The 14,346-nt window shown below is 33.0% G+C and overlaps 1 protein-coding gene across 2 annotated transcripts in view; it reads right to left on the bottom strand.

Annotated features, from left to right (window-relative positions):
* The window catches only part of LOC129796295 (neurogenic protein mastermind), a 66,782-nt gene that overhangs the window by 47,562 nt on the left and 4,874 nt on the right, over positions 1 to 14,346 (bottom strand). For both annotated transcript variants that reach the window (XM_055838076.1, XM_055838077.1), the window contains exon 2: positions 13,213 to 13,998. In XM_055838076.1, the coding sequence (XP_055694051.1) occupies positions 13,213 to 13,608 (396 nt within the window). In that variant the 5' untranslated portion in view covers positions 13,609 to 13,998. The remainder of the gene's footprint in view (positions 1 to 13,212; positions 13,999 to 14,346) is intronic.

Genomic DNA, 14,346 nt, shown 5'->3' with positions numbered 1-14,346 from the left:
AATGCACCGAAACATATTCGAGGTAAAAAGAGACAAAGCATCAGTATCTCATGTCATTCACCCCCAACCCACCCACCTTACCCACCCACTTGAGGATTAATTATTAAATTTGCACGCGGTAAAACTCACGGGAATATTGTTGCAAATTACAAAATATTGGATTTTTTTTCAATTTCCCTCTTCATTGACAATCGAGATTTAACAATATCCGCAATAATAATAATACATAATAGTAGAAAAAAATATTCAAAGGAGCCTATTCACCTTTATTCGTAAAAAAAAACCAAAGAAATTTTACGTGAAATGTTATTGAATTACTTAAAGTAAAAAAATAATGAAATTAAAATTAGTTTGTAACGAAGCAAAAATCAATTTATCCTAACACGCAAAATATCCAAAAAAAAAAATCAGTAAAATAAGTCAAACTGTCAAATTAGGAAATGTCATATTTGTTATAAATGCGTAGCTGGATGATTGTTTTGAGAAAATATTCTAACCCAAAGGACTAAACCTTTTTAAAGGTTTTTGGTAATCCTTTTTTGTAATTCTTACGTTTGACATTCTTTTTGCAGTGGTCATTTCTAACGTTTGACAATTATTCTACCGTTTAACATTCTTTCGCTGACATTTAAATTTTCTTCCTTACTTTTGACATTCAGACTACTGTCAAAAAATATGCTTTTGACAGTCAATATGACGTTAGTATGTCAACGTTCTTAATGACACAATAAACAATTTTTAACAGAAATTTCAATTTTTAAACAGATGAAATAAAATCTAAATAAATTTTACAAAAAAACTGCTGCGAAATTGAACTGTCAAAAAGAATTGACAATTAAATTTAAATTTAATCCGTTATTCTCATCTGAAACAGATTTCAAACATAAAAACCTACGACTGCAGTGTGCTTTTGCCATTGCAGCTATATTACTTCTCATCTTGGACGTTCACAGATAATATTTTCATCGTATCAGGGCTTTCTCATTTCCTCACAACACAGCAATGGCATGGCGTCAGTGTGAAAAATGATGGAGGAGAGAGTTTACAATATACGGAAGAGGGACAAAAAATTGTGGATTTGAGACGCGCAACGGCAATATTTATGGGTCGTTTGAGGTGAAAGGGAGCCTTCTCCATGTGATAGACTAAATCTCTAACAAAAAAATGTACATTTTGCAGACCAACCGTCTTACTTTAAAATCTCTCAAGGCGCACAATTTGAGATGATGAAGAAAAAAGAAAATCTATGTTGTTTTCTGCACACTGCAGAATTATCTCATTTTGCACACACACACAGAGACAGACATTCATCAATGTTTTGCAATACTTTGCTATGAGTGTACCACCATGGAGTTGCGGGACTACAACACAGCAGCATATTTATCAATATTTTCTTATTTATATAACCAAATCCTCTCTATATAAACTGATTTCCCATTTTCAGGCCCAATTCCAACATCTCTGCATTTTTGTCAATATAACACATACTTTCAATCATTTTGTGTGTTAATTTGATTGCAATCAAACCCAATTTTTTGCTATTTGAATTTCATCACTACCCTATATCTGCTATCATTCTCTGCTTGAGTCGTTTGAGTTATTTCTTTTCTTAACTTGGAATTTCACATTTTGATAAGATTTTAAGTGTTTATGATTTTTTTGGTTCGTTTGTTTCACCAAATCTTCGAGAAAATTGATTTTTTGTTGTTGTTGGAATGAAAATTAATGATTTTCTGCAACCCTCATCTCTTTTGCTGCACGTGCTATGCAGTAGGAATGACAATTTGTTTGTTGATTGTTTTGCCACCCCTTCAAAGAAGTTATATTCAATTTGTGAACCTCAATATATTGAGCATTGAATTATGATCATTGATTTTCTAACTGAAAACATTTAAATATTTATTTGAAAAAAAAAAATTCCAAATTCTTTAAAACAGAAAAAAATTCCTTTTCTTATTCATTGAGTCATATGTTGACTCGAACGCCAAAAAAATATTTTAGCTTTTGAGAATTATAAATCATTTCATTAATTCTTGAGAAATTAACCAAGAAAGTTTTATTTATTTCTTGAACCAGACTCATTTAAGACAGCCCAGAAGTCCTTAAATTCAATCTAAATTATCTAAACTTTATATTTTTTTAAGTGTTTTTGCCTGTTGAAGAAAAGTCCCAAACTCACACACACACAAAGACATAGACACCATTTTTCTGACAAATAACAACGTTACGATAAATTTTATTGTCTTCATCAGGCTCTGATAATTTACAATGAAACAATTTTATACATTTTCTAACAAAAATATCAAAACATATTCATCAAATTTCTTTAAAGTCTTAAGAAAAAAAAAGAGATTGACGGGGAAATCATGCAAATGGATGGAACCCGAAATATTAAATAAAAAATAAAAAGAGATTGAAGAAGATGAAGAAATTCAAACATCCCCCACCCTTAGAAAAATCCTGCATTCCCCTGCGAAATATCCTGTATTAATTTCAGAATTAATTAATTAATTAGGCCATTTTCAAATCAGAGTTTATGAAAAACTTTTTTTTAAAAAATAGTTTTTTTGGACCCATAAGAGTTAATTAACAAGAGTATTTCATTAAAATGAATCATACATAAAATTCATTATATGTATCCTACCCCGTTTGATGTTAAACTTTTTTTTTCACTGCCGAACTGTTGCATTTTGCAGTGAAAAACAAAACTCAATAAAATGTCCATTGCGTGAGCACGATAGGAAAAAAATCCATTTTGACGGAAGCTATAGTGGTACGATAATGGACTTTCTGGATGTTTGAGATCCCTTTTAGCAAGAGAGAAAATCTATAAAATGATTCCCACTAAGCGCTTCAATTTGACCCCAGGAAACACCCCCTCTTGCTGGCAAAACAACCCCTGTCTAATGCAATTTCTGAGTTTCCACCCGCAGCAAATATATCTCTCACAACGATTGAGTCCATTGAACGATTGTATAGTTGATGCCGAATTGGGAGAAATATTGATGAATTTTGTGCATCAATGAGTCATCCCTCATCAAGTGTCGTCAATTTATGAATTAATGCGTCAAAATTGCATTTACTCGCAGAGATTTAATTTTTGCTATTTTCCGCGTATTTTTTAACGCTGCGTATTCCAATTAAAATTCAAAACTTTGTAAAAAAAAAAAACACTTTTCAATTGACACAGCTTTTAAAACTTCTTTTTTTATTTATCTGGATGTTTATAAAAGGATGCTGAGTTCATAAAATTTCCACGTTAATTAGCTGCAGTGATGTCGTTTTCCCAATAAATTCTGTGCAACATTTTCGCATTATTCCTTCAATTCAACGCTTCCAACGTGTTAATACTTGAGCAAAAAAATCGTAATGCAATTTTTCTCTTATGTGGAATTTTCAATAAATCCAGCAGAACTTTTATTGTGTGCGACGTAAAGCTCACAGTTTTTTTTTTTTTTCAAGACATTGTCAATAAATTCAATTTTGACGCTTTTAGCCAGAATTCACTGCACAAAAACAAGATTGTGGAATGAAAATACACCAATAGAGGTGAAAATGGTGAAAACGATGAAAATTCAATGAAAACTACTGCACAAAAGAAAAAAATAAATGCACAACATCGAGTTTTTTATTCATCTTCCTATGAGAAAAGAATTTAATTTTTTTTATAAGAATTTCACGAAGAAAAAATTTTAAAGGAAAACTTATTTTTATTCTCTGTTTTCCTATACTAGTCAAATTCATTACACAATGTTTTTTTTTAAGAATTCCAATCGAAATTCCTGATTTCTTATTTTGAATTACATACGACAAATTTTTCCACAAGACATTGCCCAAAATATTTAACCCATTACCTTCAATGTTATATTTTTGTGTAACTTTTTCTATATAATTAAAAGTTTCAAGAATAAAATATAAAAATAAAAGTTAATGAAAATTTTAATAGGAACCAAAGGAGTTTATTCACTCTTGTGCATGTTATACCTCTATTCCAAGACAGACGTCCACAAAAACTAGTAGAGAATAAAAAAAAATATTCAAGAAAATTCGAAAAGCTAAACTTTCATATATCCAAATTAGGAAAGGATTAAAACTAATGTTCATAAGTCACGCCCTTATTGCAGGCGCGGATCCAAGGGGGGGTTTTGTGGGTCAGAACACCCCCCGAACAGAAACCAAATTCACGAAAAAAAATTTTTAACCAATGAATCTAAATGAAAAGAATATTAAAAGCGTCGATTTTTTTTACAATCCAGATTTTCTTCGTTAATTTTTGATCTTCTTTTCTTCCTCCGATCTTCACTAAAAGAAAATTTTCTTTCTCAACCAGAAGTCAAAAAGGAAAATTCCTTTTTTCTTCTAGAGCCATTTTCTCAAACAAGTTCTATGTACGTATTCTTGTGATGGCTTGCCCACGCTAATCTTGAACGTTTCTAGAAGTTTTCATAATGAGGAATAAGCAATTAATCCTCTAGATCCCCTCAGAGAGTGCCGAAAGCTCTGAAAAAAAAAATGATATTTTACTTTTTGACCTGGATGAAAAAGAAAATTTTCTTTTGACGAAGATCAGAAATGAAATCTACTTCTGTGATTAACCGATTATAAAAATTGTCCTATGGAAAGATAATCAAATTACCTTTCCTACGATACTATATTCGTCAAAATCGGTGCACTAGCGGCCGAGATGCAAGAGGTCAAAGTGAAAATTTGTGAAATCGCGAAAAAAACGCTTTTACCTAGCTTTACCAAAATGGCTGCCGAGAAATAACGGCTTTACCGATTTTCAAAAATTTACCAGTTCTGGAAAGGTGAGAAATGTACCTTTCCAAAACTAATAAATTTTTAAAAATCTGTTGACCACAGCCGGAGATATAGCCACTTGAAATTTGCCTTCAAGAATACCCCATTCTATTAATCTTCCCCATCTCTCACAAGGGGGACTCTTCTAAGGCGTAGATCCAAAGGGGGTTCACACAAAAGTTTACAGATTTATAAACTCTTAACACCCCCCAAAAATTTTTTCTGCGTCCGCCCCTGCCTTATTGTAAATTATATTACTTCTAAATGCATGAAGCATATGCATCAAAGCTTTTATCGATAAATATACATTTCTATTAGGTAGCATAATGTTAATTTGTCATTTCTGACGATTTTATTTTAATGCTTAACATTTCTTATCGTTTGAAATTTTTATCATTTGACGTTCGCTTTGACGCCTGATGCCAAAATAATGTTTGACATAATTTTTTAACATTTGCAAAATAATTTATTTTTACCTCTAAAGAAAAACCGGAACTTTATGAACTTGTAGGAGGTATTTGGACCCTTTATTACCCTTAAAATTATTCCATCTCAAACACAAGAAAACTTTCAGAATGCATCGCCATAGAGCAGAAATGGGTTAAGTATAAACTTTAAGGAAAATAAAAATAAAACCATCGCAATGGAGGAATATTTGGAATTAAAATGCAAGATGATTCACTGCAGAAAAATGCAGTTTATTTTAAAATATCACAAAAGCGCAATGTTTGTGATATAATTTCACAATATGTTTGCTTTTGTTAGGGTGTTGGATGGCCTTACTATGACCAAAATTTCTTCTTACCCATTAATTTAAAGAGAAGAACAAACTAAGAGAATTTTAATCATGCTCAAAGTATTATTTATGCAGGACTTTCAAATGATAAATATTGGTCTAGCAATGAGCAAAAATACGGGGATCATCTTAATGAAATTGTTGAAAGCGATTTTCCAAAATTACTTATCTTTCATTTGAGAATTCTAAGAAGTTCTCGTTTTTATTTCAAAGCATTCGCTGTTGATTGGAAATCACATCTTTTGATACATTAGCTTTGATAGTGTCATATACAGTCTCTCCTTTCCTCAAAATGCATGAAATTTAATCAGCAAAGTCTGAGTTATTTGAATTGAATTCGGGGTGGATTTTGGGGGATTATACGAGCGGATGAGTGATTACATGGATACGCAAAATACTTGTGACCTTTCCTGACCTCTAAACTAGTGGAAAAATCCAGGAAAATTCCATGAAATGGGAAAGCTTCACTATACTATGTATAAGCTAGAATTCTCAGGAAGATAAATTACTCGATCAATGGGGCTCTCTGTCCCTCTCCGTCCATACACTGAAAGTGATCCCCACCATGTGAAAAAATTGTCATTTTTCATCAAAGACCCCGGAGTCAACAAAGAACCATCAACAGCGCATGGGTGAAGGGCATGCGCCCTGGTATTTGCGGGAGAATGCTGCGGGAGAGAAGATTTGTGGCGCCATGTACAATGAAAGGAATCCCCCTTTCAGGAGGGTGTCATTTTCACCACCCCCGCGCCTCCTGCATGGAAAATGCTCTTTTACATCCTCCACATACCCACGACGATCATGAGAATCTTCCATATCTATCCGCAATTTCATTTATTAAAATTTCCCCACTTCTATTTGATATGTGGGCACCAAATCATCCTGCATTTTGTCCAAAATGCAATTTCCATTTGAAATTTTGCTCATTTTCACCACTTTGCGGCAACATTTATGTGTTGACAGGAAAATTATGCTGCGAATTCGAGAGTTTCTCATTGCATTGAGATTTGTTGTGTACAATGGAGTACATAAGATGCCTGTTGAGTATTTATTGTGATATCTGGATCAAATCGTGACTAAACTGCATAAAAGTGGATCATGCAATCAAATCAAATGCAATGATTCAATGGATTCAATGTACACCAAAATAAGCAAGAATTTTTAGCTGATAAATGTGCTTAATTTAGCATTTTGTAGCTCTTATAAAGGATTCCTCTAATACTTTCTTAACCCCTTAGCGTCTCTTGGGTCATACGCTGATCTAAACGTTGAAACATTACATTTGTGAATTTAATTTTTTCTTTAAGTTATAAATACATCAAATTCACACAAAAGAGACTAAAGAAGACGTTCTGATTGAGGAATATCCTCTGAAAGCATCCACAGAATAAGTAATGTGATAAAAAGTGCCACGTTTCAATGTTGCCATGTTTCACGTGAATGCGAAAGGGTCAAATCTATTTAATTGTTTTTCCATGTTAGAAATATATAAATTTTACAAAAAAAAAAGAAGACAAAGAAAACGTTTTGAATGAGAAATATTCTCTGAGTCCACCGATATAATAAATATCATTATGAAAAAAACAAATGTTTCATCGTTTCAATGTTTCACGCGTTTCAAGCTCTGGCGAAAGAGTTAAAATTACGTTAAAATTAGTTAAAATACGAAGCCCCGGTGGTAAAGAGAGCTAAAGCACCACTCAATACCACTCATCGCTGGGGTTGTGGGTTCGATTCCCGCAGCGGCTTGCCGTTTTTCTGGCCTAGTGCTTCCTTCCCTTTCTTTCCTTTCTATTCCACAGCTATTCCTTTCCTGCTCGGACGATTTGTGCAACTACGAGATGGAGCCAACATCAGCATCAGTGCCATCTGTGGGGCGGAGGGACTACAGTAGCCACCAGTGTCCATAGCTATGCCGGTCCACCAGCGATAAATGTGCAGCTGCTAGCAGTCAGTGCCTGTGTTTGCGGAACTTCCTGTATGGGTCGGAGCCAATATCAACAGTGCCATCTGTGGGCGGAGGGACGACGCTGATCATGGATCTGCAGTGTGGTTCATAAAGGCGAAAGAGTGCCAATGCTAGCAGCCAGCGCGTGCGATAGTGGAACTTCCCGTGCACCATCATCTCCGACAGGATCTTCCCTCCACCCAAACAGTCTATCACGACTAGGTGTGGAGTAATCTTCCGAAAGTTCTACATAGTTAGTGCAACTTGGATCAAATAGAATTTGTGAATAGTGTACGATATGTAAATTGTAGGAATGAATAAAGAATTATTATTATTATTATTTATTATTATATATAATTTTAAATGAACAAAACTCTTTAGAAATATCTTTAAAAAAAAACCTATTCAATAGGTATTTGTGTTGTAATTGTGTGAAATATTATGATAAATGTTGACAAACTCTTTCTTTTTCGCATCCATGGAAGCTTATCGGAAACAGAGCATTTTAATGGATTTATGCAAATTGTTCTAAAGTAAAACTTGTCTAGTAATTACCTACTAATTAGGTAGTAGCTTACTTTTTCAAGAATATAAATAGCGGTTAATTTCGTATAAAATCTATACAATGTTTTCCCTTTCACGTCCATTGGGTTATATGCTGATTGAAACGTGAAACATTGTATTTTCTAGAATTTAAGTAAAAATTGATTTTTCAAGTTAAAAATGCATTTTAGTTCATTAAGAAGATGCTAAAAATCATCTGAGAAGATCCAGAAAATTAAAATCGAGATGAAAAAATTGAATGTTTTATTTTTAGATCTTTTTGCAAAGGCATAAAACATAGAAACATTCAGTGTGTTTATCACGATAGTCATTAAGTAGAGGCTCAAAAAGTATATTTCTTAATCGAAACGTCTTCTTTGACATCTTAGTATAAAATTTAATTTAATTAAATAATTTCATGTCCACATGAAACATAGAAACATTGAAACATTCCACCATTTTTTTTGTGGACGCTCTTAGAGGACATTTCTCATTTAGAACGTAAAATTTAACGCATTTCTATTTGTACAAAAGAATTAAATTCATTAAAATTCGGGAAAATCTAATGTTTCACATTTGGGTCTACGTATGACTCAAAGAACGCGAAAGGGTTAATGTATTTAGAGCAAAATGTATTGTTTCTCGTAAGGGGTTCCCGTATGACCCAATGGACGTGAAAGAGTTGGGTTCCTTCAAGGAATAATTGAAAATTAAATCTTTTTTTAAAAGGATAGTCTTTAAGGCAAAGGATACATTTTTTAACTTTAGAAAAAATCCTTAATTTTTTTTAAATCATTAAAAATCATTTTCTTTCGTATCTCAATTCTTTGAATCGCAACTGATATGACTCATAACTTTGCTGAAGCTAATTTTGTGACAAAAATAAATAATTTTTCTGCATTAAACTGGAAAAAATTGGAATTGTAGTCTAAAATTTTTTTATCTATTTGCAAGACTCTGTGTAGCACAAATACCCTACTCAAGAAACAATCATGAAGAGAGCTTTTTTTCATTTTCTTCTGTATTATTACATAAAAATTCTTCATCAGAAATCACCTTCCAATTGCATTTAAGTCGATCTCTAGCGTCAATTTGTGTGTCTCAAGAGATGCTTCATGAGTGGCATAAGATCTTCAGAAAATAAGTTGAAAAAAAAACATACAAACATACAAACCACAAATACACCGAAGAAAGAAGAAAAGAAGATAAAAAAAAACATTGTACCGTGGATCATCTTACAGTTTTCATGGTCTCGGCGATATGCTGTTTTAAGAAAATATGCTTTGAGGAGTATCATCAAAACAAAACTATACAAAATACAATACACATAGGCGCACACATAGTCAAGCATACATTTGTAATGTTGAAGATGGGGCAAAAGAGAATCGCACGATGATGTTATCCATGTTGGTTTGGTGCAATGTTGGTGTGAAGGAGAGAAATAAATGCAAGAAGAGGTGAAGAAGAGCAAAATGAAAAAAAAAACGAAGAAGTGAGAAAAAAATGAAGAAATTTTGAGAAAATATTGAGACACTTTTCCTCCCATCAAACCCCTCAAAAACGATTAACTTTTGTATGAAAATTTCATAAAAAATCACACTTCCAGTGCTTCCAGTGTATACCTACATACATATAAACCCAACAAATGGCACAGAATTTGACCTGAGAAATGAGCGAAAGAGACCTAAAGAAAAACGGAACATCGGCGGACTACGTGAGGCTACACGGCAGCATAGGTAGAAAAAAAACCACATCATGCTAATATTGCTATTTTGTCCCTCCCCACCTACCCTCAATTTTTCCCTCTCAAACACACGTACATACATATATACCCACCATCACAGCCCATTCTCTTTTAGGCGCGCACTTTTCTTCGCAACATACAACCGTGTGTTGCTGGCTGCTGTTGCTATTTTGTAATAACAAAGTGCAATAAAAATTGTAAACTCCCCGGAGCTTTTGGTGAGAGGAGAAGGTGCGAGTGAGATGGAAAAAAAACACATAATTTCCTCAACCTTTCCGCACACTTTTTTGACGACACGCCGTACTGACGGTTGGTGCTGTTTTTTTTTTAACAGTGTTCTTGAACTGATTTTCAATTTTATATAAATCGCCCCATGTGGCAATAAGACGATATTTTCGCACTTTCAACCGCGGAAAATTTACAATTTAACCCCTTAAGGATCGCAAGGACTCCAAGTGGATTGGGTGAAGTTAAAATAATTTTTGAAATTAATTTTATTAATTTTTTTCTTGAAATATGTTCAGAAAAAGACATAATTCATTAAACATTCTCAAAGACAAGCTATGTAACGAAAACGTCCCTTTAGTGCGTAAAAAGTTAACCCTACGGGGTAGGGGAGGGCGGGGCTAATAAAGTCACTTAAGGGTTTAGAAAAAGCCTAAAATATCATAATTCCTAGCTAGATAGAACAAAATGATCTGAGAAAGAGTTGTAGGGCAGTAAATTTCCTAAAGAAATGAGCTAAACATTTCGCTTTATCCATTTGAGAAATATAATATTTTGAGCTTTTTCTAAACCCTCAAGTGACTTTTTTAACCCCGCTCTCCCCTATTTATCTAGGGAATATTTTGGTTTTTTAAGCGAACCATCGGAATATTTCTAAAGATTTTTTGCTAAAAACTGAACAACTCAAAACCGAAAAAATCTAAAATACGTTTAGTAATTTTTGGTTAAAATGAAGTATTTTTTAGTCTTAATTTACTACTTTTTTGCACTAATTTACTATTATTCAGTTTGAATTAAGTCCTTTTTTAGGCTTTAATGATTTTTTTAAAAAGTTTTGTTCCTTAATCTGTGTAGTTTTGGGACTGAAAACCAAAGATTTATCGGTTTGAATTTAATACTTTTCGGTTTGAATTTACTACCTTTCAGTTTAATTTAAGCCTTTTTATGCATGAATTTAACAATTTTTTTATGATCAGACTTATATATTTGAATTTCCTTGGCAAATCATTCGAATATTAGTGAATAATCCGAAAAATTGTGTCCAAATAAACCCCCCTTGGTTAACCCTTTAAGCACCATAACCCGGCAGAAGGTGAAAAATTAAAAGGAACTTCTGCATCTCTTTTCCATTAAGAAAACTTCCTCATTCATAATGAAAACCTTTCAAATTTTAAACTCACAGCTACGTAGGTATATAATTTGTCGAAGAGTGAAAAAGCATTACATAAAATTACATACACAACATACAAATAGATATGTAGTAGAGGTGTACCTACTCTATTTCTCTTTTGTGCAGAGAAAGGCTTAAAACTATTTAGTTTTAGTTTACATTTCACTCAACTATTCGATAGCAAAATTCAATGAAAGAAACAAAACTCACAACCAATAAATTGCAAGAGGAATATTTTTTGGGGAAATTTTAGTTAGATATAAGAAATTATAGCGACTTTATATCGTTTATTTAATTCATTTATCGCTTAATTTACTTTTGAATACAAAATTAATTGAAATATTTTCAAATTTATTATAAAAGGAGTTTCTTCATTTTTGTGCTCTCAAATATTAAAACAAAATGCTATTTTTCTTTAAAAAAAAAAAGAAGAGAAAATAAGATTAATATGAAGTATAAAAAAGGAGTCTATTCATTTTTATTCATGTCATGAAATCATTCCTAGAAATCACACGAGACAAATCGCAAAAAATGTTACAAAAAAGGCATTTAAAACCTAACAAATATATATCTTTTTTTTTTTATTTTCACTGAAACCAGGACTGATTTTTAACCATTAACTAATACTAATATATATATTAACAAAAAAATTGCAAGAAGACCAATAAAAACCTACGACAAATTGCGCTTAATTTTCTTCATGAGGTTATTCACATTTAACAAGATTTTTTTTATCATGGCTCCATGTTTTGTTTTTTTTTTAACTTTTTTTTTACTGACAATTTGTGCATCACTTCGTTATTAAAATACATTTTATATGTGTGATTCCCTTTTAATGCGAATGCCACCACACAGTGAGCAAGAGTTGTGTGTTGTGGAGATACAAAAAAAAAACAAGGAATGTACAAGAAACTCATCATAAATCCCAGGATTTTCGACACAAAACACGACTCTGGATTCCCAAATAAATCACAGAAATATTCCCGCACAGCACCATATATTCTGACTCACCACACAGATCATCTCAGGTGGTCTTGCAACATTTTTTTTGGCGGGAAACGCAAAAAAAACCTACTGGCACTGTCTGAATTAAAAAAGGTGAATAACTCAAGAGATTTGCAACCCCAAAAAGGTGTGCAAATTATATTACAGGTAATTTAAAAAAAAAAAGAAGATTCATAAATGAAAATTTTCAATTAAAAAAAGTCGAAATGCAAGGTATTCATTGAATTTATTAACCCTTGCGTTCGAAAATATCAACCATATCAATTAACCTTAAGAAAATGTATTTTTTTGTAAACTCGTCTAATGTAGTCTAAAAGATCTATTCTATAAAAAAATGTTTAATATTCAATGAAATTCATTATGAAAATCATTTACGAAACATCATTAACATCTACGAAACATCATTATGAAACAATCATTAGCAAAAGTCGTACAACTCGTCGAAAATTTATTTCAACACTTTTTTCTAAAAATCTTATAATATAGCATAAAGCTCTAAAGTGAAAAATGGCAAATCTTCATAACACCAGAAAATAATATTTTGTCGAAAACAATATAGGTATCGTCTTATTTGGTAAAGAACCTTATGCATTAAAAACTCGTCTATGACAATTGCAATGTAGTTCTTTTATAATCTGGTAAAAAAATGAAACGATGTTTTAGTTGAAAAGCAAAGCCTATCCAAGAAAATTTTGAAAAATATAAACCACAAAAAAGTCTTTCGTCGAAATCTCGTCGAAAGTAATACATATATTTTATACAAAAAATACCCGTTGAAAATATCGTCTAAATTGAAAGACGAACCTAATTCTAGTGTAGTAAAAAATTAAATATATAATTTCGTCTGACTCGTCGAAAACTCGTCGAATTCAGAAATTTACCCAAAAAATAATTTTCAGTTTTTTTTTCTTTTAAAATTGCATAAAATCCCATTAGAATGATAAATTTTAAATAAAAAATATATATTTATGAGGACTTACCACGTGGACACTGCTTTGCAGATTGCCCGCCAGTGTGTTGTCCGGTTGTTTTTTGTCCGTCTTCTTGGCTGCCTTCTTGGCTTTGCTCTCGAGAAATTTCTTCTGTAGCACACTAGTTTCCAAGTTTTGCTGTTCGCACACACTGTTGAATGTTTGATTGAACCTGGGCACAGAGTCACTCTGACGCCTCCGGTAGTTCTCAATGCGCCTTTTGAGACGATCAACCACGGCCTGCCTTTTGGGCGGAAGCACGTCACTCTGATGCGGCTGCTGGTGCAGCTGGTGCTGATGCAGCTGATGATTCAATTGCTGCTGCTGCAGAGGGTGAATTTGATTGTTGATCTGGTGCTGGGCCGGATTGGCGTTCTGAAACACTGGAAGCCCTCCAGCATCCATACAGATGTCCCTGGGGGTCTTTTGTGGAATGACGCCCTAGCAGCGTGCACTCCACAAAACGACTCGTACAAAAAAAGCCCCAATGTCTTCTTCTATTCCCCTTATCTTTGCGTCGTTTTCACACGCCACCCACCGCAATCTTTCATTTGATTACAACACACGCACACGCAAGTGTCCCCCACTAACAAAATTGTTCACTCCGCGGGATTCCAACCCTTATCTTTCTTTTATCAATTTTTTTCTCTTCTCTGCACTTGATATTAGTTTATCTTATTCACTTTTTTTTATCATTCACTCCCCCAGCCCGATCGCCAGGGTGTTACGATCACCTCGATCACCTTCGAATATTGCCTATGGATGATCCTCGATTGATGTTGGTTGCATGCGGAGCTGAAAGCAAAAGGAAGTAAAGTTAATCGAGCAAAATTTAGTTTAAAAAAAAAGTGATCGCGATCGCGATTTTGTGCGAAGATCACCTGAAAACTTAAGAGATCAGTAAGAAAAATCATTAAAATGAAGAAAAAGATCACGGAACATAAGACGTCTTTCCTTACACACCCAGTGTTCGAGTTAAATAACGCACAGACATGGACTACAAAATATATACCCAAAAAAAGATATTACTTAATCACTTGAAAAGCATTGAAAAAAAAATAAGTCTAAGCATGGAATTTTGTAAACAATCATTTCGCGTGATCACATTATTTCCTACTTGCAAGTTCTTTCACCAATTTATCG

This window comes from Lutzomyia longipalpis, chromosome 4 (genome assembly GCF_024334085.1).
Source record: "Lutzomyia longipalpis isolate SR_M1_2022 chromosome 4, ASM2433408v1".
Taxonomy (NCBI): domain Eukaryota; kingdom Metazoa; phylum Arthropoda; class Insecta; order Diptera; family Psychodidae; genus Lutzomyia; species Lutzomyia longipalpis.
This window is presented reverse-complemented; position numbering and strand designations above follow the sequence as displayed.